We start from the raw sequence: 24,489 nt of genomic DNA on the forward strand, positions 1-24,489 counted from the left end.
TATAGTGAGCCTGGTTCTTATAGTGTGCTGCTGACCTGTATGTCACATGTGCTCTGACCCTCCACTTCAGCTGCGGCACCGCTTTGGTGACGTGTTCAGCCTGCAGATGGCCTGGAAGCCAGTGGTGGTGATCAACGGACCGAAGGCCGTGCGGGAAGTGCTGGTGAACTGTGGAGAGGACACCTCAGACCGTCCACTATTTCCCATCTATGAACACCTCGGCTTAGGGCCCAGATCCCAAGGCAAAGTGCTGTAGTGGGGTGACAGGGACGGCATCATGGATGGGCTTGGGGAGCAGTGAGCCGCATGAATAGAGCCTAATCTGGTGAGATATGGTCACCTGATTCAGGAAGGACTCTACCAAAGGTGCTAGTCTGTGTCACCAAAGTTTTGGGGAGCTCATGTGGGAAAGTGATCCAAGAGAAAAAAATGAATGCTAAGGAAGGAGGACAGCACAGCCAGGTGCTCTTGGTCACACAGACTGCTCTCTGCACGTGTGATCTTTGCATCTTAGGGCCTGAGTGGAGAGAACAGCAGGGATTCTCTGTGTCCACCATGCGCAACTTCGGCCTGGGCAAGAAATCACTGGAGCAGTGGATCATCGAGGACTCTGACCACCTACGTGGTGTCTTCAACAATGAGGCCAGTGGGTAATGGGTCAGGGGTACATGTATGGACAGGGATATGGGAACAGTATCTTGAGATGCATCTCTACTCCCAGGACGGGCCTTCAATCCCCACAAGCCCTGAACAAAGCCTTGTGCAATGTGATTGCGTCCCTCATTTGTGGCCCTCACTTTGAGCATGAAGACTGTTACTTCATAAAGTTGCTAAAAACGATGTCAGAAAGCTTAGGAGAGGACACTAGCTTCATTGCTGAGGTATGAGGCTGATGGGAGTCTGCAAGGTCATTTCTGTGCTCTTGATCGTCCAGAAAGATTCTGCATGAACTCGAGATTGTTTGAGGGCCATGTGGAGAGTCATCTGCAGGATGAAAGGCCTGGAAGTTGACACACCTCACAGTATAGGAGAGAAGGGAACCAAGCTCAAGGGCTGCAGAAAGGGTGGAGCCTGTGCCCTGTGTCTGCACAGAAGCTCCAGAAGCCTACGAGACTACAGAGTCCAGGATTCTCTCTCTTAGCCCAGGTCGACATGAGCCCTAAGCGCTGGGACTGAGCAGGAAGCAGCTCATGAGACTGAATCACACAATTGATAAAAGCAACTGAATCTTTTCTGCGGCTGCTGTAGGTGCTGAACGCAGTCCCAATGTTCCTTCGCATCTCAGCGGTGCCCGGCAAGGCCTTCCCTAAGCAGAAGGCATTTGTGGACATGCTGGATAAGCTGTTGACTGAGCACAAGATGACCTGGGATCCTGCCCAGCCACCCAGACATCTGACTGATGCCTTTGTAGCGGAAGTGAAGAAGGTTAGGGGAAACTGCCAGGGAAGGTGCCTGAGCTGTCTGCTGAAATGTCCAAGACTTTGGAGGCCAGGCAGGGTGGGAGCTGGGAATCACTCAGAGTCTGAGACCCTGGGCTGCCTGGAGACAGTGGGGATCATGTGGGGCTTCCTCCTTCTCTCTCCGAGCTCACCCTCTATGGCTCAGGCTAAGGAGACTCCTGAGAGCAGCTTCAATGAGGAGAATCTGCTCATGGTGTTTGACCTGTTCTCTGTTGGGATTGTGACCACCTCCTCCACGCTAACCTGAGCCCTGCTACTCATGATCCTATATCCGCATGTGCAGTGTGAGCCTGCCTGGGTCTGGGAGAGAGATTACAGGAGGAAAGGTGGACCAAACGCCCCAGATTTCCTTGGGAATCTTGAACTCCCAGCACTACCTTGCCACATACTACACAAGTGTGATAGACCTTTTTCCCATAAAGCCAGACTGTTTCTGAGAACATGTTGTCCCTTCGGGCCATGTCCAACAAGAGATCTGTGAAATCACAGGGCAGGTGTGGACTCCAGTGATGGAGGACCAGGCCCCCATGCCCATTACAAGTGCTGTGATTCACGAGGTGCAGCGATTTGGGGACATCCCCCACTGAATTTACCACACATGACATCTCGTGACATTGAAATACAGGGCTTCTCATCCCCGAGGTAGTCTTGGATCCTGCTCTTCAGCCTGGCCACACCCAAGATAAAAATTTGACATCCTGAATTTCTAGCATACCTACATGACCACCCTGACTTATTTGCAATTCAGTCATGGCCTGGGGAGTTCCCAGGGAAGTGGGATGACCAAAGTAAGACCAGGTCATCTAGAAACCACTGCACACTATGTCGTCCTTCCCCCATGGACACCTTGAATGTTATGACAAAAGTGTGTACTGATAATGGCCGGGCATGGTGGCGCACACCTTTAATCCCAGTACTTGGGAGGCAGAGGCAGGCGGATCTCTGTGAGTTCAAGGCCAGCCTGGTCTACATAATGAGTTCTAGGACAGCTGGGGCTACAGGGAGACCCTGTCTCAAAAAGACCAAAAAAAAAAGGGTGTGCTGAGCCGAGACAGTGTAACAGGTCTACAGTTTCAGCACTCATGAGACTGAGACAGAAACAATGTAATTTCAGAGTAGGCATGGGTTATAGAGAGCACAAGGGCTGCCAGGGCTACTTGGTGAGACTCTCTCTCAGAAACACACAAAAGAATAAACCTCAGAGTAAGAGAGTATTTGAGTTACTGCCCTGACATTCCTTGGTGATGAACTGTGATGTACAAGTGTGAGCTAAATAACCTCCTTCCTCCTCCCGTGTTGATTTTGGTCAGACTGTTTTTCCACAGCAACAGAACCTAGAACACAGCACATCATCTTCCATTTTCCCATGAGAAGTATATGGAGCTCAGGGGCTAGGCCCATTCACACTGCTCCACGTCCACCCTGCTTAACTAGTATTCACCCACCCACTTGGTCACCATCATCATGCTTCAGGGCTAGGCCTATTCATGCTGTGGGAGATCCCTTAACTAGCCCTGTCCTGCCAATGAAAATCAAAAAGTGAGAACCTGAAGCATAGGTCAACTAACAATTCAATTCACACCTGATGAGAAAGTAACCAAGCTCGTTCAACAGCACCAAACTTGCACTCAACAAAGACAGGCTAGCATTTATATCAGAAATACAGCCAACAGAAGAAGTCCATTACTCAGGTCACCATGCAAAGACGAGACAAGATGAAAAACCAAGACACTGTCCTACAATGAGAACTACCCAGAGGAACTCCAGAACACAGAGCTTAAAATTAAGATCAATCATGAACATGATCAAAGAATTCAAGGATTTTAAAGAACACACACACACACACACACACACACACACACCAACTCAAAGAACCTAAAGAGTGTATGAATAAATATCTTTCTGAAACTTGGGGGACTTAAGAGTTGGCGCAGTGGTTAAGACCACTGACTGTTCTTGCAGAGGACCTGGGTTTGATTCCCAGCACCCACATGGTGGCTAACAACCATCTGTAACTCCAACTTCAGGGGATCCAATGCCCTCTTTTGGTCTCTGAAGATCCTCTTCAGGCCTCTGGGGGCACTGCACTCACATGCACATACACACACACAGATACATACATACGCATAATTTAAAGAACAATAAAAATATATTTAAAAAAATCTTTATGGGGCTGGAGAGAGGGCTCAGCAGTTAAGAACACTGGCTATTCTTGTAGAAGAACAGGGTTTGAATACCAGCACCCACATGGCGGCTAACAACTGTCCCTAACTCCAGTTCCAGGGGATCCGACAGTCTCTTCTGTCCTCTGCGGGCACTGCACGACACGGGTGCACTTTCCTCCATGCAGGCAATACTTACGCATACACATAAAATAAAAATAATAAATAAAATATTTTTTAAAAACCCATCCTACTGAAACTCAAGAAAATACAAATATGTGGTTGAGTGAAATGACAAAGACAGTTTGGGATTTGAAAAAATAAATTCATGGAAGAGATAAAAATATTGAGAAAAATCAAGTCGAAATGAAGATGGAATTGAAAAACGAATTTGAAATGCCAGGAGAAACCTCGTCAGCAGAATGCGTCAAATGAAAAACGGAACCCGGGATGGACACACGTTGGAGCACTGGACTGCTCAAGCAAAGAATATGAAAAACTAAAGAGACCCATATGAGTGGGATACTCAGGCATTGTGGGACACCATGAAAAGACAAAATCTATGTATCAGAGATATAGAGGAAGGAGAAGAATCTCAGGTCAATGGCTTTGCCCAGATCTTCAACAGGATTTTAGATAAAAACTTCCCTAAATTAAGGAAAGATATTCCCATACAGATACAAGAAGTACACAGAACACCAAATAGACAGGACCAGAACAAAAATCCCACAGCATATCATGGTAAAAACACTAAATGTCCAGAACAAAGAGAGAATGCTGAAAGCAGCAAGAGAAAAACAACATTATACATAAATAAATCAAATGAATCAGAAACCCCATCAGATTTGCAGCTGACCTTTCTTGGTAATTTTTGTATTGAATTATTGTGTATTTCATACAGGATATCTTAATCATCTTTATACTCCCTAACCCCATTGGCACCTCCCATAACTCCCCACCCCCTCTGGAATTCACACATTCTGTCATTTGTGTTAAGTCCTATTGAGTCAAGTTAGTGTCTCCAGACGTCCCTTAGTGCAAGTTCATCTACTGAGGTCAAGGCAGCCTATATAGAGTCTCTCCTTTTAAGAAGACCAGTTCTTCCTCCCCCAGCAGTGATCAGCTGCCAATAGTTTATTCAACTAAGATCGGGGCCTGCTGCCCACTTCCACAGTTCTGTGCTGGGTTTTGTCTGCTTGAGTTTGCATAGGTCTTGTGCATGCTGACACCATTGCTGTCAGTTCATATGCACACGGTCTCAGGGGCCTGTAGGACTGTATCTCCATGTGGTCATGCATCTCCTCCCTGGCTCCTACAGTCTTTCTGTCCCCTGTTCCACAATGGTCCCTGAGCCCTGGGTCGGGGGAGTTTAATATAGGAGTCCTGTCCAAGGACCCACACTCTGCAGACTCTTATTCTGGACACTTTGGCCATTGGTGGCCTTTTGTGTTCCTGGCTCTCTGCTGCATGAGGGAGCTTCGTTGATGAGAGTTCAGAGATGCATTAGTGTTCTCTGTACCCCTTGTTCTATGATCTGTGAGCTTTAGGTGTAGAGGCTGCGCTGTAGATGTGCCATTTAGGCTTGGGCAATTCACAGACAATCTCTGTGTATGACCAGTGGTGGCACTATGTAATAGTCTCCGTCTGCTGCAAATGAAGCTGCTTTGGTGAGCGGTGACTGGGATACTTGTGTGTAAATGTAAGTGTTCATGTTTTTACCATAGTAAGAAATTACGTTGGACTAGGGGTTTTCTCTAAGATCTATGACCTCTCCAGCCATGTGTATTTGGCTATGTTTACAGTACCACACATGAGCTTCCTCCCACTGAGTGGGCTTTAGGTCCAATGAGGTAGCTGTTGATCACCCCCAGATAAAAGTGCCACTACTGCACCGATGTCAGTGGTGTGCCAGTCATTGATGTAGCTATTAGGCCTTGAAGCTGGGGTTGGACCATCGATTGATGTTCTCCCTTATCAGCTTACGTAGTGCTCTCCAAAGCTATGAGAGCTAGCCTCCAGGGGAGGAGGCTTCCAGGTCAGTTCCAGCTCCATTTCCCCAAGTCCTGTGTCTGAAATATGTCCTGTCTTCAGCAATAGCGTCTTACCATCAAGTTCTGGGAGGAAGGCAGCACTCTCAGATAGTCTCAGTCCTTCTGGTGGATACTTCACAAGTCAACTGCAACAGCACTTCACACTAACGAGTAGTGAAAGGACTCACAGACGGAGGAATGCAGATGGACTCACTGTGGGGTTCAGTATAGTTCATCAATGCAGAATGAAGCCAGCTAAGTCAACAGCTCTGGGCAGAATCCTGGAGAGACTCTCAGGTTCCAGTTGTCCTATTCCTGAAGTCCAAAGGACAATGCTGAAGCCTTTATTGACAGACATATGAGGAGTATTACAAATCTGAGGGCACCTTGCCCAAAGTGGCCGGGACTCAGCTCTGGCTTGAAGTTTTAGACATAACACGAACCTCCATAGGAAGAACAATGATCCTGACAGAAAAAAATAGCAGTTCCCGTCACCACAGGGCATGAAATGAGGTTGAAAGGAAACAGACAGTCCTGGTGTACAGAAGTTCAGCAAGCATCCAGGTCATCTCCAAGAGCTGCTGACAGACCAGACGACCCTTTACGAGTTGCAGTCTGTGCCGTCCCAATCCTGACTACTATACTTCACCTCACCAGGGTCACTTAGATAAAGGCAGGTAAGTCAGGTTCCACTCTGCCCACCCCGCATGGAGGCCAAGAACCAGTCAACACCATTGTTTCTCTTCCATGACTTCATGTAGGCCACCCCAAAGTGATGGACAAATGAGGGAGGGCTGACTGTGTGTCGGTATGAACAACTATGGTTAGCCCTCAAGCATCAAGTTTTCCTGGGAGTGTCCCTAGGCGGGCAAGGAGAAAGTGACCTGTCTGAGCCTCCGGGTGACCAGAGTACAGTTACTCTTCCCCTTCCCCATCCATGCTGGTGTCCTTGTTCCCGTGCATTGTGAGTTTCTTTTCAGGCCAAGTCGGAGCCATGGGAAGGCATTGTCTGCACCTCAACTCAGGATGCCATCCTACCATAACTCAGTTGGACAGGAGCAGAGGGCGTGTCCTGGGCACTGATGACCAGCATCGGGAAGGGCGTTCTCCCCAGACCTCTGTGACAAGAGGTGGGCAGACGGGAAGGAGGCGGCACGGGCGGCTGAGAAGATCGCAGTTCTTGCCTTGTGTGGTGGCGAGCTCATCTCTGCTGACCTCAGCTGCTGCTTCCTTCCTGCCACACTGAAGGATGCAGCAGAGACGCTCTGCCTGGATTCTGCTGGGACACGTGGGCCTTTGATATTGCACGTCTAGATTCCCAGTGAGGACAGGGATCGCTGCTTCATCGACCCCAGCGAGGAGAACTGAGATGGCGTGAGCAGTGAGGAGTCCAGCAGGCCTGGCAGATAAGGCCGCTTAGGTAAGGCCCGGGCCTCATCTCCCAGTTTTCCTCATGACCGGCAAATCCTAACCACAGGCCTCTGGCAGGAGGACACTGCCCGTTATATCCCTAGTAAGGATGACCGTGGGCAGAAGACTTGACCCAGCAAGAGGCAGAGCATGAACAAAGGACCATTGTTTCCATGTGACAAGGACCTGCACCATCCTTCCCACCCAGGGACTTTCTCAACTTCTCATGCTGGACCTAAGAATTGACAAGTCAAGAGTTGTCAAACCTGCCCTTGAGTTTCCCAGGCTCAGCTCCCTTCCTCCCAAGTCCCCTTCCTCACCCCCATCAGCCATTTCAGTGGCACTTGATGCCACAACCAGGAGCAAGGCCCGCAGTGCCAGTCAGCCCCTCATGCGCCCTCAATGCCTTGTGACAATGCACCTCAGATCAGGGTCCCCTGGACACCTGCCCACCATGCTCAGTGTCCAGCACAGCATAACCACTAGGCACAGCCCTGTGAGCTCAGCTCCCAGTTGATGCCACTTCTCTGCATAGCACCTGGGCAGGGAAGAAAGGGCAGAAAACTCAGACTTTGCCCTGCAGTACCACTTTGACCACTCCTGTACCCTCTGGTTGATCAATAACACAGCAGTTAGGCTCGGCTAAAGGTACAGTACAAAGGGTAGCCTCGGTTCCTTTATAAAGCACCAGGTGCCCAGTCTGTGGCAATAGTGCTCTTTATGCTCCTGGGTGGCTGGCGTGAAGTTTTCTCACAGAGGCCAGAAAGCAGTGTGGCAGCCATGGGGTGGGTGGCTGGGGATTCACTGTGGTCTGTGGCTGTATTCACGGCCATCTTCCTGCTACTGGTGGACCTGATGCACCAACGCAAGTTCTGGACTTCCCACTACCCACCGGGCCCCCTGCCAGTGCCTGCCCTGGGCAACCTGCTGCAGGTGGACTTCCAGAACATGCCGTACAGCTTGTACAAGGTGAGAGTGACGGTGCCCCTAGGAGCAAGCAGTGGTCCTGAAGGAACACGCTGGACATGGAGCTGGCTTCCTGGGGGAGGGCACTGCAAGGTCTGGGAACGTTCTGTACTTTCAATGGCAAAAGTGTGGGGGGTCAGAGCCAGGCGGTGGGACAGGATGTGGAGGACGGTTTGGGATTTGGACAGGATAGAATTCACGGAGGGACAAAGTCCCTGTGATCCCATCAGTGGATGAAGTCTCGGGGATATGGGGAGAAGTCAGGGTCCCGTGTACAGTGCAGCATTTCATCAGGAACCCAAGGTGGAGCGGGCTCTGCACTGCTCCGATCTCATGTGACTGATGTCTCAGCCTCATCGCACATTCTAGGAACTGAGTTCCTTCCGCTACACTGGGATGCTAAGGGGCCTGTCTACGGACTGCTGGGTCTAGCAAGGTCTCATCTGGAAGATCATGTTCAATACGAGTCTTTTACTGAACTAAGAAAATTCAATGTTGTGCCCCAGTCATGATGTAGCAGACCTCACACGCTGGCAGCAGACAGTGGTAAAGTGTTTGCCCAGCATATGTCAGGGCCAAGTTCAACACTAAGCAACACACACACTCTCTCTCTCTCTCTCTCTCTCTCTCTCTCTCTCTCTCTCTCTCTCTCTCACCCACACACACACACACACACACACACACACACACTCATTCTCCCTCTTGCCCATTCTGCTCCACTCCTGCGCCACACCCGTAGGCCATGATGCTCTGCCTCACGACCAGTGCAGAAACAATGTAGGCAGCTGACCAGAGACTGAGACCTCGGAAACGCTGAGTACAAAATGACCTTCCCTTTTTATGTTGTTTCTATCAGGTATTTGTCACGATGACAAGAAACTAACATGAAACTTTTTATAGAATGAATGGGAGGGCAAACTATTTAAAGTACTGTCTTTTGGCCCCTACAATTTCTAAGACTGTACATTTGAAGAATGGAGCCACTTGTTTACACAGCCACAGCAGTCACCAACTTTAGTAATTCTAGTACTTCATCTATTGTTCAAATTTCATTTTCATCAACTGCCCCAACAATATTTTTCTCTTCCAATTCAGGATGAGGATGGCCAATGTTTCTTACAGTAGATAGCAACATCTCTAAACAATACAATTAATAAAACAAATAAAGTCATAAAATGATCGTACATGGTTAGAAAAGAAAGTGGGAAAGGAAAAACTAGATGGAAAGAAATGTTCCAAGTTGTGGTACTTAGGCCTGAAGTAAGAGGTTTTGTCCAACACTAAGTGCCTTTCAGTAATGTGTCATCCAGTATACTTTTGGAGAAAGTCTCATACTTTAGCCCATATTAGCCTCTAACTGATACTCCTCCTACTTCAGTCTCCAGAGTTCTAGGATTACAGCCATGGGCCATCACACCTGGGTAGATATGCATTTTAATTTTACAAAGTTTAGAAGAGGACACTAGCTTCATTGCTGAGGTATGAGGTTCATGGGAGTCTGCAAGGTCATTTCTGTGCCATTGATCCTCCCAGAAAGTTTCTCCGTGCACTGGAGATTGGTTGAGGGCAGTGTGGAGAGTCAACAGTAGGAAGAAAGGCCTGGAAGTTGACACACCTCACAGTATAGGAGAGAAGGGAACCAAGCTCAAGGGCTGCAGAAAGGGTGGAGCCTGTGCCCTGTGTCTGCACAGAAGCTCCAGAAGCCTACGAGACTACAGAGTCCAGGATTCTCTCTCTTAGCCCAGGTCGACATGAGCCCTAAGCGCTGGGACTGAGCAGGAAGCAGCTCATGAGACTGAATCACACAATTGCTAAAAGCAACCAAATCTTTTCTGTGGCTGCTGTAGGTGCTGAACGCAGTCCCAATGCTCCTTCGCATCTCAGCGGTGCCCGGCAAGGCCTTCCCTAAGCAGAAGGCATTTGTGGACATGCTGGATAAGCTGTTGACTGAGCATAAGATGACCTGGGATCCTGCCCAGCCACCCAGACATCTGACTGATGCCTTTGTAGCGGAAGTGAAGAAGGTTAGGGGAAACTGCCAGGGAAGGTGCCCGAGCTGTCTGCTGAAGTGTCCAAGACTTCGGAGGCCAGGCAGGGTGGGAGCTGGGAATCACTCAGGGTCTGAGACCCTGGGCTGCCTGGAGACAGTGGGGATCATGTGGGGCTTCCTCCTTCTCTCCCTGAGCTCACCCTCTCTGGCCCAGGCTAAGGGAAATCCTGAGAGCAGCTTCAATGATGAAAACCTGCACATGGTGGTGCTTGATCTGTTCTCTGCTGGGATGGTGACCACCTCCACCACGCTGACCTGGGCTCTGCTGCTCATGATCCTGTACCCAGATGTGCAGCGTGAGCCTGGCTGGGTCTGGTGGGAGGTTATGGGAAGAAAGGTGGAGCAAACGCCCTTGTTTCCTTGACAATTCAGGAACTCCCATTCCTAGCTTGACACACACTCCCACTAGTATGATGAGCCTTTTTCCCTTGTACCCAGACCTGAAAGCAGAGGGTCATAGGACAGTCCTCTGGGACTTCTCTGCTGAGGAGATGATATCCCTTCAGGCCGTGTCCAAGAAGAGATCGATGAAGTCTTAGGGCAGGCACGGACTCCAGTGATGGAGGACCAGGCCCGCATGCCCTTTACAACTGCTGTGATTCACGAGGTGCAGCGATTTGGGGACATCGCGCCATTGAATTTACCACACATGACATCTCGTGACATTGAAGTACAGGGCTTCGTCATCCCCAAGGTAGGCATGGGTCCTCCTCCCCTGCTTGGCCATACCCAAAAGTTCCACATCCTAGATTTCCAACAGACTGACACTACCAACGTGGTGCATGTACACTGCAGCCATTGCCCGCACAGTCCCTCGGTAAGTGGGGTGACCAAAGTGAGTCCAGGGGATTGAGGAATCAGTATACACAGAGAGAGGCCATTTGGGCAGCCATGGAAGCCTTATCACAGGACCTTTTCCTCACATTCGTGAAAGCGCTGAAAGTTAGATGAAAGAATCCAGGTGTGTGAAGGTAGAGTCTGTGCATGTAAACTTAGTGGTCGGGGTCCTGGTGTCCCCATCCCAGTCCATGTTCACACCATGTGTCTCCTGCCAGGGCACGACACTCATCACCAACCTGTCCTCGGTGCTGAAGGATGAGAGCGCCTGGGAGAAGCCCCTCCAGTTCCATCCCGAACATTTCCTGGATGCCCAGGGCCGCTTCCTAAAGCCTGAGGCCTTCATTCCATTTGGCGCAGGTGATTAGGGGGGCCCAGCTCCCTGTGCCTATCCCATTGTGCCTTGGATGTTGAAGCTTTGATCAGGCCCAGACTGACTGACCTCTGCTCCCCCCAACAGGCCGCCGCGCATGCCTCGGGGAGCCGCTGGCCCGCATGGAGCTCTTCCTCTTCTTCACCTGCCTCCTACAACGCTTTACCTTCTCGGTGCCCCCTGGACAGCCCCCGCCCAGTGCCCTAGGCAACTTTGCATTACCAGTTGTCCCAAAGCCTTACGAACTCTGTGCAGTTCCACGCTAGTAGGAACACCAATTCCAGTCTGGCTCTCCAGTATCAGCTGAGAGGTGAAATAAACCAGTTTTTAGCTGCTACTTAGTTGCCTGCTCCCCCCTCATCCTGCCTGGACTGGATCTTCAGAGAGCATTCTGAAATCATCCTTTACCCACCAGGTTTTGCTCTTGGATTGTTATTTCAAAAGTGTGTAGTGGGAGTGGTGGTGTGATGAGTTCTGGAGGTATAGAGCACCCCACAAGGCTCATGTGGTCTCCACTTTCTCTGATGAGTTCTGGAGGTATAGAGCACCCCACAAGGCTGATGTGGTCTCCACTTTCTCTGATGAGTTCTGGAGGTACAGAGCACCCCACAAGGCTGATGTGGTCTCCACTTCCTCCGAGATAAGATTCCCAGGTCCCAACGCACTGACTAATGTATTATTTCATCAAACATAGCACTGCTATGTACAGACACACTTTTATTAAAAACAGTTTCTGCCTGATATTCTTTTCAATCAGAATGTTAGTGAAAATCTCCCACAGTTCGTAAGGGATCAGATGTTTGTTTTTGAACACGTGAGACCAAGCAACTCCTGTGTGGACGTTCTTCTGATGTCTACAGGAGTCAACATCATTTTAGCATTCGTCTCAACACACCACCTATTTTCTGGTGCTGGAGCTAAGCCCTTGTGTCAAGAAACTATGGTGCAATGAACCCCACCCCCAGGCTCTTGCATTACTTTTAGGAAGTTCTAAACCAAAGTACTTGAGAGAACTCAAAGTAGGAAAGATTTATTTCAGCTCACAGGTGTCTCATGACTCTGCATCTGCAATGGCTTCTTGGTGTCTCCAGGGTCAACCAGGCTTCCCCTTCACAGGCTCACGCAATGGCCTATCAGGACCTTCTTTATGTAGGAAGTCCCAGGTGCACCCTGCCAGGCCTCAGCGTCTCTCTAAAGCCATGAGGAAGAACCAATACCCTTTCCGTGGATTAAGTTCAAATCTCTAGGTTTCTCCTTAAAGGCTTTAATCTCCTTATCTAAGAGAGCCTCTTCTTCAGCACATGCCTTGGCTCCACAACAATCTTGGTGCTCTTTTCCAATGTAAACTGTACATTCTGTATTTCTTTCTGCCTCACTTGTTCTTTTTCATTGTAGATCTCCATAAGATTCACCATTAATAACCATGCCACCAGTTCTACTTTAAAATGTATTAAAGTCTCCTCTAGCTCCAGAAAGCTATTAGGCTGTGGGTAGAATCCATTCAGACTCTGCCAAAATCCCAGTTGCTGCTTAAGTGCAGCAGAGGCCCTAGCAGACAGTCTGACTGTGGTAAGACTCAGGCCTCATCTTTCAGTTTTCCTCATGACTGGAACATCCTAACTACAGGCCTCTGGCATGAGAAGGACTATGCTCTTTAAATCCCTAGTAAGATGACTGTGGTCAGAAGACTTGACCCAGTAATAGGCAGAAAGTGAACAAAGGACAGTGGTCTCCATGTGACAAGGACCTGGACCATCCTCTACCTCCGAAGATTTCTCAACTTCTCATGCTGGACCTATGAGACGAACAGGTCATAGGTGTTACCTCCCTGACGAATCAGTGACCTCAAACCTGCACTTGAGTTTCACCAGGCTCCAGCTCCCTTCCTCACCCACACAAGCCATTTCAGTGGCACTTGCCGCCACAACCGGGAGCAAGGCCTGCAGTGCCAGTCAGCCCCTCATGTTCTGCCGACCATGGCCTCCGGGAAGGGCTTATTCCAGCCTTAGGAAATGTCGTCAAGCCCCTTCAATCTCTGCCTGTGTAGTACGTCAGGCGAATAGTCTATGCCTCGTGACAATACACCTTGGACCAGGGTCCCTGGACAGCTGCCCACCATGCTTACAGTGTCTAGCACAGCATAACCACTATGCACAGCTCCTGTGGTGCTCAGCTCCCAACCTTGATGCCGCTTCTCTAGGTAAGCACCCGGGGAGAGATGAAGGGGCAGAGATCTAGTCCTCTGAGGTTGATGTACCTGTACTGCTCTGGGCCCAGGATTTACAGTCTGACTCACCAGTACACACAAGAGTTAGGATCAGAGTAGAGTTCAAAGGGCAGCCTTGGTTCCTTTGTAAGGCAGCAGATACCCAGTCTGTGGCAAGAGTGTCCTATATGGTACTAGGGGGCTGGCATGAAGTTTTCTGTGAGAAGCCAGAAAGCAGTGTGGTAGCCATGGGGTGGGTGACTGGGGATTCACTGTGGTCTGTGGCTGTATTCACGGCCATCTTCCTGCTGCTGGTGGACATGATGCACCGACACAAGTTCTGGACTTCCCACTACCCACCGGGCCCCCTGCCAGTACCTGGCCTGGGCAACCTGCTGCAGGTGGACTTCCAGAACATGCCATACAGCTTGTACAAGGTGAGAGTGACGGTGCCCCTAGGAGCAAGCAGTGGTCCTGAAGGAACACGCTGGACATGGAGCTGGCTTCCTGGGGGAGGGCACTGCAAGTGGTCCTGAAGGAACATGCTGGACATGGAGCTGGCTTCCTGGGGGAGGGCACTGCAAGGTCTGGGAACGTTCTGTACTTTCCATGGCAAAAGTGGGGGCAGGGCAGAGCCGGGGGTGGGACAGGATGTGGAGGACAGTTTGGGATTTGGACAGCATAGAATTCACGGAGGCCCAAAGTCCCTGTGATCCCATCAGTGGATGAAGTCTCAGGGATATGGGGAGAAGTCAGGGTCCCGTGTACAGTGCAGCATTTCATCAGGAACCCAAGGTGGAGCGGGCTCTGCACTGCTCAGATCTCATGCTGCTGCGATGTCTCACCCGCACGGCACATCTCTAGGAACTGAGTTCCTTCCGCTACACTGGGATGCTAAGGGGCCTGACTACAGATTGCTTTTTCTGGCAAGGTCCCACCTGGATGATCATGTTCAAGTCCTTTACTGAACTAATAAGATGTGATGCACCAGTCATGATGTATCAGACCTCAGGCTGGCAGTGCAGACAGTGGTAAAGCATTTGCCTAGTATAGGTCAAGGCCAAGGTTCAACAAGCAACACACACACACACACACACACACACACACACACACACACGCACACACACACGCACGCACACACACTGGCAATGGCTTCTATAGTGAGCCTGGTTCTTATACTGTGCTGCTGACCCCTACATCACATGTGCTCTGACCCTTCACTTCAGCTGCGGCACTGCTTTAGTGACGTGTTCAGCCTGCAGATGGCCTGGAAGCCAGTGGTGGTGATCAAGGGACCAAAGGCCGTGCCGGAACTATGGAGAGAACACCTCAGACCGCCCTTGAATTCCCATCTATGACCACTTGGGCTGGGGCCCAGATCCCAAGGCAAAGTGCTGTAGTGGGGTGACAAGGATGGCATAATGCATGGGCTTGGGGAGCAGTGAGCCGCATGAATAGAGCCTAATCTGGTGAGATATGGTCACCTGATTCAGGAAGGACTCTATCAAAGGTGGTAGTCTGTGTCACCAAAGTTTTGGGGAGCTCATGTGGGAAAGTGATCCAAGAGAAAAAAATGAATGCTAAGGAAGGAGGACAGCACAGCCAGGTGCTCTTGGTCACACAGACTGCTCTCTGCACGTGTGATCTTTGCATCTTAGGGCCTGAGTGGAGAGAAGAGCAGGGATTCTCTGTGTCCACCATGCACAACTTCAGCCTGGTCAAGAAATCACTGGAGCAGTGGATCATCGAGGAGTCTGACCACCTACGTGGTGTCTTCAACAATGAGGCCAGTGGGTAATGGGTCAGGGGTACATGTATGGACAGGGATATGGGAACAGTATCTTGAGATGCATCTCTACTCCCAGGACAGGCCTTCAATCCCCACAACCCCTGAACAAAGCCTTGTGCAATGTGATTGCGTCCCTCATTTGTGGCCCTCGCTTAGAGCATGAAGACCGTTACTTCATAAAGTTGCTAAAAACGATGTCACAAAGCTTAGGAGAGGACACTAGCTTCATTGCTGAGGTATGAGGTTCATGGGAGTCTGCAAGGTCATTTCTGTGCCACTGATCCTCCCAGAAAGATTCTGCGTGCACTGGAGATTGGTTGAGGGCAGTGTGGAGAGTCATCTGCAGGATGAAAGGCCTGGAACTTGATACACCTCACAGTATAGGAGAGAAGGGAACCAAGCTCAAGGGCTGCAGAAAGGGTGGAGCCTGTGCCCTGTGTCTGCACAGAAGCTCCAGAAGCCTACGAGACTGCAGAGTCCAGGATTCTCTCTCTTAGCCCAGGTCGACATGAGCCCTAAGCGCTGGGACTGAGCAGGAAGCAGCTCATGAGACTGAATCACACAATTCATAAAAGCAACTGAATCTTTTCTGTGGCTGATGTAGGTGCTGAACGCAGTCTCAATGCTCCTTCGCATCCCAGGGGTGCCCGGCAAGGCCTTCCCTAAGCAGAAGACATTTGTGGACATGCTGGATAAGCTGTTGACTGAGCACAAGATGACCTGGGATCCTGCCCAGCCACCCAGACATCTGACTGATGCCTTTATAGCGGAAGTGAAGAAGGTTAGGGGAAACTGCCAGGGAAGGTGCCCGAGCTGTCTGCTGAAGTGTCCAGGACTTCGGAGGCCAGGCAGGGTGGGAGCTGGGAATCACTCAGGGTCTGAGACCCTGGGCTGCCTGGAGACAGTGGGGATCATGTGGGGCTTCCTCCTTCTCTCCCTGAGCTCACCCTCTCTGGCCCAGGCTAAGGGAAATCCTGAGAGCAGCTTCAATGATGAGAACCTGCGCATGGTGGTGTTTGATCTGTTCTCTGCTGGGATGGTGACCACCTCCACCACGCTAACCTGGGCTCTGCTGCTCATGATCCGGCACCCGGATGTGCAGCGTGAGCTTGGCTGGGTCTCGGAGGGAGGTTACAGAAAGAGTGGTGGAACAAACTTCCCAAGTTCCTTGGGACTCTTGGGACTCCCTTCCTGAGCCTGAAACTTCCACAAATGTGATAGCCCTTTTTCCCATGGACCTAGACCTCCAAACAGAGGCACGGGAGGGTCATGGGGCAGTCCTCTGTGACTGCCTTGCTGAGGAGATGCTGTTCTTTCAGGCCGCATCCAACAAGAGATTGATGAAGTCTCAGGGCAGACACGGACTCCAGTGATGGAGGACCAGGCCCACATGCCCTTTATGACTCCTGTGATTCACGAGGTGCAGTGATTTGGGGACATCATCCCATTGGATATACCACACATGACATCTCGTGACATTGAAGTACAGGGCTTCCTCATCCCCAAGGTAGGCTTGGGCCTTCTTCTTCAGTATGGCCACACCCAAGATAAAATACCACATCCTGCATTCCAACCAACTGACATGACCAACCTGCTGCATGGCAATTCAATCATTGACTATGGAGTCCCCAGGAAAGCAGTGTGAACAAAGCGAGACCAGGGGATTCAAGTACTGTACACAGGCTCAGGTCAGTTGGGCACCCATGGGAGCCGCATTACAGGAGCTCTTCATCACATTATGAAGGTGCTGAAAAGACTGAAGTTACATGGAAGAATCCGGGTGCGTGCAGGTAGCGGCTGTGCATGTAGACTTGGTGGCCAGTGTCTTGGTGTCACTATCCCAGTCCATGTTCACACCATATGCCTCCTGCCAGGGTACAGCGGTCATCACCAACCTGTCCTTGTTGCTGAAGGATGAGAACACCTGAGAGAAGTCCTTCCAATTCCAACCTGGACACTTCCTGGACACCCAGGGATGTTTCATGAAGCCTGAGGCCTTCATGCCATTTGGAGCAGGTGATTTGGGGACGGCAGATCTCCCTGTGTCTATCCCTGTGAGCCTTGGTGTTGAAGCCTGGATCAGGCTTTGATCAGACCCAGGTTGACTGAGCCCCACTCCCACCCACAGGCTGCCGTGCATGCCTCGGGGAGCTGCTGGCCCGCATGGAGCTCTTCCTCTTCTTCACCTCCCTCCTGCAGTGATTTACCTTCTTGGTGCCCGCTGGACAGCCCTGGCCCAGTGACCAAGGCATCTTTGCAATACCAGTTCTCCCAGTCCCCTTTAAACTCTGTGCTGTTCCACGCTAGTAGGAACACCAACTCCAGTCTGGCTCTGCAGCATCAACTGAGAGATGTGCAATAAACCACATTTGAGTCACGTGGTCAACCCTCATCCTGTCTCTCTGGATCCTTGAGATAATTCCACACTCAATCTTTACTCACTATGTCAAGTTGTCCCCAGCAGGCATCTTGAATGGTGTGAGAAAAGGGTACACTGTGCAGAGACAGCGTAACAGTCTCCAGGTTCAGCCCTTGCGGGACTGGGGCAGAAAGAATGCAATTTTAGCATGGGCTGTAGAGTGTGTACAAGCGGAGCCTGGACTACTTCATGAGGATCTATCGAAAGAAAGGAAAAAAGGAAGGGAGGGAGGGAGGGAGAGAGGGAGGAAGAAGGGAGGGAGGGAGGAAGAATGGAGGGAGGAAGAATGGAGGGAGGGAGGGAGGGAGGAAGAAGGGAGGGAAGCAGGGAGGAAGGAAGGAGGAAGGAAGGAGGAAGGGGGAAGGAAGGAGGAAGGGTAGAAGAAATAGGAAGGAAGGAGGAAGGAAGGAGGAAGGGGGAAGGAAGGAGGAAGGGTAGAAGAAATAGGAAGGAAGGAGGAAGGAAGGAGGAAGGGGGAAGGAAGGAGGAAGGGTAGAAGAAATAGGAAGGAAGGAGGAAGGAAGGAGGAAGGGGGAAGGAAGGAGGAAGGGTAGAAGAAATAGGAAGGAAGGAGGAAGGAAGGAGGAAGGAGGAAGGAAGGAAGAAGGAGGAAGGAATGTGGGAGGAAGGAAGGAAGAAGGAAGGGAGGAAGGAAGGGAGGACAGAGGGAAGGAAGGAAGGAAGGAAGGAGGAAGAAGGAAGGGGGAAGGAGGAGAAGACAAGAACCCAGATATTAAGGGTATGATGGAGGTATAGAAGCTAGAAGACGGGGAAATATGGAGACTGCAGATAAGAGACAGTTGTGCTTATGTCCACTGGGTCTTGGGAAAGTGTGGTCTTGTGCTAGGCATCAGCACAGTTCCCGGTTGAGTGACGTATTGATGGTAGATCCCAAGCCGCATGTGACGCTAATTGCTGAAAGGACGCACACTTCTGGAAAGTTATAGAACTCACAGACCATGCTTATTGCAGTGAAGAGAGAGGAAAGCCAGCATCAGTAAAAGGGGACAGAGCAGAGCCTGTGGGGATGGCCAGCTCCCCGCTGCCCTATCTGAGGACACCTGTCCAGAGGAGCGAGATTCCAGCAACCATGTGACACAGGCAGCGCGGATTCTCATTGTAGGGCAATCGATGAATCTGGATACTCTGAAACATTTGTTCTGAACAATGTGTGAGTGATGGTGTGATCAGTTCTGGAGGAATGGAACATCCCACTGGGATGATCTTAGTCTCCTTATGCTATCAGGTTAGACTCAAAGATCCCAAGGCCCTGGCGCATATACCATTTCATGATATTTTATCGAATATAGCCCTGCTATGTACATATATATATATTTTTTAAATTTCTGGGCCTGGAGAGATGGCTCAGCAGTTAAGTGCACTGACTGCTCTTGCAGAGGACCAGAGTTCAGTTTCCAGCACCCACATGGCAGCCAACAACCAATGATAACTTGGGTTTCAGGGAATCCGACGCCCTCTTCTGACCTCCGTGTGCATTTCATGATTCAGATGCACTTACATGTATGCAAAGTATATATACATTTATGTGTACATACTCATACGCATAAAATAAAAATAAAGCCCAATTATTTTTAAAAAGTAAATGAAGAAATCCCCCAGGAACTCTTATCAATCAGAATCTTAGTGAAAATATCCCCACTGCCCACAGAGGATGAGACATTTGCTTTTGAAAGTGCAAGACCAAGTCCCCCAGCTGAGGTGACCCTGCGTGGACACTACTCATCATCTACAGGAGTGAACATCATCTTACTGCTCATCTCATCGCACTACCTACTTCCACTGGTGCTGGAGCCGAGGCCTTCTATGCAGAAGCTACGCGGCACGCATCTTCCCACCGGACTCCGCCCCCGGACTCTTGTATTAGGTTGGGGTAGTTCTACGACAGTAGTCAGAGAGCTCAAATAGGAAAGGTTTCTTTTAGCTCATGGTGTCAAGGGCTCTGTTCATTGTCTTTAGGAATGCATACACTTGGTCAGAACAGCATGATGCCAGAGCAAGTGGAGCATCTGGAGGACGAGCATGTTCACAGCAGCTGCACAGCAAGGGGCCAATAAAGACAGAGCCCCACAGGACATGCTTCCAGTAACCTGGTTCCCCTCCCTAAGCCCCACGTTGTGCCCTAAGAAAACCATTGTAGTGTGAGTTCATCAAGTGATTAATCCATTCACAAGATCAGAACCTTATGATCTGAACCTCTGAAATGTTCCTCAAGGACACCCTGACATGTGCTATACAAACCTCCCAGGCATTTCTTAATATAATCAAGTTAACAATCGTTTCATCCCCACACTCGTGTGTTACCAAGTCCATTGACACCGTGCAACCATCACCACCGTGGTCCAGCCACACATCTCTTCATCTTCAATTTGAATCTGTGGATCTGCGAGGGGCTCATCCAGTAAGAAGAAGCTTAGGCACAAGCCTAGAGACCCATGTAAATCCCTAGAGCCACATGAAGGGGGGAGAACAGATCCTACTCCACAACATCCTCTTACCTCCACACGTGTACGCACATCTTACACCATACAAACACATGCACACTCAATACTAGTAAAAATTTAAACACTGCAGATCTGGTCCCCCTCACGTCCAACACGACTAAGATGCTGACGACTACCTTCTCTCTCTGTGTCTGTGGATTAGGCAGAGTGGAATCCTGCACTATTTGTCTTCTCTGACCTGCTTTATCTACACCAGGTGATGTCATCCAGGTTCATTCATGTTGTCTGCAGCAGATGTCAGTAGTTCAGTAAAGGCAAATTACCATTCTGCTGTATTGTCATACACTAGTCTGCCCACACTCACTCTTTGTAATTAATTAATTAATTAATTAATTAATTGTTGTTTAAGTGTGGACAACCACCATTCAAAAATCTTATGTGAAAAATGTGAGAAATCATGTTTTAAATTTCAAACTTCACTAAAAAGCAAGATTACACCTGACTTCTCTTACAGTATAGCTCCCTGTGAGCATGAAGGATATAGTCCAGAATATTCAAGTAGTCAGTATACTGACTCATTGCTCAGTTTGCAGATAGTCAGTTCATGGAAGGAATCTGTTGTCAGACTAAATGTTATGGGATCATGGTGCCTGTGTTACAGGAAGAAGGTCACAGTAGACGAATGCCACATCACAATGTCCACATCCTTCCCCTCCCCTCACACTAAGGCAGTGTGTCCCAGGTGCCTTTAATTGTCAACTTGACACAGCCTAGACTCATCTGAGAGGAAAGCATCAACTGAGGCATCACCTAGATCAGATCGACCTGCCTGGATGTCTTTGTTGGATTGTCTTGATTATTGATGTGGCATGAAATTGCCCGCTGTGGGTGTTGCCATTCCAAGGCAGTGGATACTGGGTGTGTAAGCTGGATATGGTCTCGAGAGACAATTATTAAGGAGGTTTATTGCTCTTTCATAGGACCCGATTTCAGTTCCCATGGCATGTCTGGTGACTCATAACTGCAGATAGCTTCAGCTGCGGAGATCTGATGCTCCCTTCTGCCCTCCATGGGCACCAGTTCAGACATACACATATCTCCACCTAGACTCACCGAGACACACACCCAGATACACAGACAGACAGACAGACACACACACACACTCACACACACTCACAATACATGTTTAAAAGAGAGAGTGAGGAAATGAGCGGAAGCATCAGCCTGCGAGTGAGCCAGCAGCAGTCCTGCTCCATGGTTTCTGGTTCTGCTTCTTACTTGGGTTCCTGCCCTGACTTCCTTCAGTGATGGACTGTGACATGGGAGTATAAGCTAAAGGATTCCTTTCCCTTCCAAGTTGCTTTTGGTTTTGTCACAGCAACAGAAGGAAACTAGAACAGAAATACACACTAATTGTGGAGTGCTGCTGTGGTAGACCTTGCCCTGTTGCCTTTATGACTTTGGACGATTGTATTGCAGTACTGGGGAGGATTGCAGAACACTGCGTTGGGAAAGCTGTTCAGTTATCAGAGTTTAATGACTGTCCTGAGAGAAATAAGGACCTTAGAGGCCTGGATGGTGAGGTTTCATAGGGAAGCATAACTTGTATCCAGGCCAAATTTGTGATGGCTTGAGTTTCATGCCAGAATCACAAACAAAAAAAGAATTCCACATGCCAAAATCAAAACGAAAATATAACAATATGAAAAACCCAAATAATATGTCCCTACCAAATACCACAAGTCCTATAGAAGAGTTCTATAATGAGAACCCCCTAAAGATAACCATCCACCCATAATTTAAATGAACAATCATAAACATGATAAAAGAATTCGATGTATTTAAAGAACACACAAGCAAACAAATCAAAGAACTAAAAGAAGGTAGGGATAAACTTCTGAATGAATTCACAAAAGAAATAGAAACATTGATGAAACTGAGGCAGAAATGAAGGTGGAAGTGAAAAGCTCAATAAGCCAATTTGAAATGATGGGAGAAAGCCTCATCAATAGCGTGAATGAAATGGAAACCAGAATATCAAGACAGGATGATAAAGTTTAAGAATTGGACCACTCAAGCAAACATGAAAAAAATTTAAAAAACACAGAAACACATAGAACAGGACCAGAAAAGAAACTTCCCACAGCATAGCATACTAAAACCACTAAATGTACAGGACAAAGAATACTGAATGCTGCAAAAGAAAACAGCAACTCACATACAAAAGAAAGCTCATCAGAATTACAGCTGACTTTTCAATGCAAACTATGAAAGCCAGAAGAGCCTGGACCAGGTTATTTCCCGTTCTAAGTGACCATAAATGCCAACCCAGAATGCTTTACCCAGCAAAAGTGTCCATTATAAATGAAGGGGTGTCCATTATAATGGAATGAAGTGTCCATTATAATGACGCCTCATTAGCAGGCTGAAATAATTCATGGCTCCAAACCAGCCCTCCAAAGAACACTTGAAGCAATATGAAGAATGGAGAAAGGAACAACTATACCCCAGGGGCGACAGAGAGAAACTAAATGAAAGTGTAGTTGTGGAAACACAAAGTTAGACGAAGACTACAAACAGAAATTAAAATGATGACAGGCTGAGAGGGTGGGTTTGGACCTCCATCAGGGTAGGGTCTCAGAGCTCAGAAGACTGCCAGAGAGTGCCAGGTTCTGGCCTCCCTCTGGCCTCCAACTACCAGAGGGCCTGACAACCCAGGGGACTGCCTGACATTCCCGGATCCTGACTCCACGTGGTGATGAACATCCCCTAATTGCGCCATACCATCCCCCTACCTGGGATTTTGTGAGGCCCCTCCCAAGGCCCCAGGGCAGATCTGGCTTTGGTAGGCTAAGCTGAGATCCTAGCAGACAGGCTGGGAGGGTGGGTTCGGACCTCCATCGGTGTAGTGCCTGGGATCTCAGCAGACCGCCAGAGAGTGCTGAGTTCTGTCCCTCCTCTGGCCTCCCTCTGGCATAAGGTTGACAACACATGGGCCTGCCTGAGAGAGCCTGCCCCTGAATAGCTGATTTGAAGCCATCAGTTCCATCCAAAATAAACCTGAGAGAACCTGAACCCTGTACCAACCAGCTTTACATAACTGATAGAGAAAGGATCTAGGCACCTGGATAATACAAACAGAAGCATACTTCAACTTATTCTCATATCAGAATCATAAACACAAAAGAAATTCACATGCCAAAACCACAATGAAAGAATAATAAAATGGAAAGCCAAAACACTATGTCCCCACCAAACCCACCAATCCTGTAGAAGAGTTTGACAAGGAGAACCTCCTAGAGATAACCCAGGACACTGAATTTGAAAGAGCAATCATAAACATGATCAAGGAATTCAATGAATTTAAAGAACACACGAACAAACAAATCAAAGAGCTAAAAGAAGATAGGGACAAACTTCTGAATGAATTCCCAAAAGAGATAGAAACATTGAAGAAAACTCAGGCAGAAATGAAGATGGAAGTAGAAAACTCAATAAGCCAACTTGAAACAACACGGGGCAGCCTCACCTCTAGATTGAATGAAATAGAAAACAGAATATCAACACTGGAGGATAAAGTTGAAGAATTGGACTGCTTAAGCAAAGAGTATGGAAAATTAAAAAAAACACAGAAATGGAATATGCAAGAGATGTGGGACACCATGAGAAGACCAAATCTACGGATGATAGGAATAGAGGAAGGAGAAGAATTTCAGGTTAATGGTGTTGACCAGATCTTAAATAGGAGTATAGAAGAGAATTTCCCAAATTTGAGGAAAGACATCACCATACAAATACAGGAAGCACATAGAACACCAATAGACAGGATCAGAAAAGAAAGTCCCCATGACATATCACAGTAAAAACACCCATGTTCAGAACAAAGAGAATACTGAAAGCAGCAAAAGAAAAACAACAGGTCACATACAAAGGAGAGCTCATCAGAATTACAGCTGACTTATCAATGCAAACTATAAAAGCCAGAAGAGCCTGGACCAAGGTATTTCCAGTTCTACATGACAAAAGATGCCAGCCCAGAATACTGTACCCAGCAAAAATATCTATTATAGTTGAGTGGGAAAGAAAAATCTGCCATGACACAAATAGCCCGAAAGAATACATGTCCACAAAACCAGCCCTTCAAAGAATACTTGAAGCAATACAGAGAGCAGTGAGAGAAACAACTATACCCCGGGGCAAGGAGAGAAAATAAATAAAGGTATAATTGAAGAAACACAAAATTAGAGAACACAAACAGCAATCAATATAACGGAAACCAGTACACACCTTTCAATAATAACCTTAAATATCAATGGACTGAACTC

At 48.7% G+C, this 24,489-nt stretch overlaps 2 protein-coding genes and 1 pseudogene across 3 annotated transcripts in view; all 3 read left to right on the forward strand.

Moving 5' to 3' along the window:
• LOC103743450 (cytochrome P450 2D20-like) overlaps positions 1–12,029 on the forward strand; it is an 18,309-nt gene extending 6,280 nt beyond the window's left edge. Inside the window, exon 10 of the mRNA XM_008844765.2 lies at positions 11,704–12,029. The gene's annotated coding sequence lies outside the window, so the exon portion shown is untranslated. The remainder of the gene's footprint in view (positions 1–11,703) is intronic.
• Positions 654–11,625, forward strand: LOC103743513 (cytochrome P450 2D20-like). 2 transcript variants are annotated; one of them, XM_029569176.1, is made up of 6 exons: positions 654–881; positions 9,876–10,052; positions 10,233–10,374; positions 10,585–10,772; positions 11,134–11,275; positions 11,376–11,625. In XM_029569176.1, the coding sequence occupies exons 1-6, from the start codon at positions 654–656 to the stop codon at positions 11,552–11,554; spliced, it is 1,056 nt and encodes a 351-aa protein (XP_029425036.1). In that variant the 3' UTR covers positions 11,555–11,625. The 2 variants fall into 2 exon arrangements, with proteins under 2 accessions (XP_029425036.1, XP_029425037.1); XM_029569177.1 differs by lacking the exon at positions 654–881 and adding an exon at positions 9,489–9,507.
• Positions 12,030–13,727: 1,698 nt separating the features above from the next.
• Positions 13,728–24,489, forward strand: part of LOC103743451 — a 17,953-nt pseudogene continuing 7,191 nt past the window's right edge.

This window comes from Nannospalax galili, unplaced genomic scaffold, assembly GCF_000622305.1.
Source record: "Nannospalax galili isolate Female #2095 unplaced genomic scaffold, S.galili_v1.0 scaffold180, whole genome shotgun sequence".
Classification (NCBI taxonomy): Eukaryota; Metazoa; Chordata; class Mammalia; order Rodentia; family Spalacidae; genus Nannospalax; species Nannospalax galili.

Bases quoted from the DNA above. Each gene is read 5' to 3' on its own strand.
- LOC103743513 (XM_029569176.1), top strand. From the start codon at position 654: ATGGGTCAGGGGTACATGTATGGACAGGGATATGGGAACAGTATCTTG. The intron at 882-9,875 runs GTATGAGGCTGA...TGGCTGCTGTAG, and splicing joins ACACTAGCTTCATTGCTGAG to GTGCTGAACGCAGTCCCAAT. The intron at 10,375-10,584 runs GTGAGCCTGGCT...ATATCCCTTCAG, and splicing joins CCTGTACCCAGATGTGCAGC to GCCGTGTCCAAGAAGAGATC.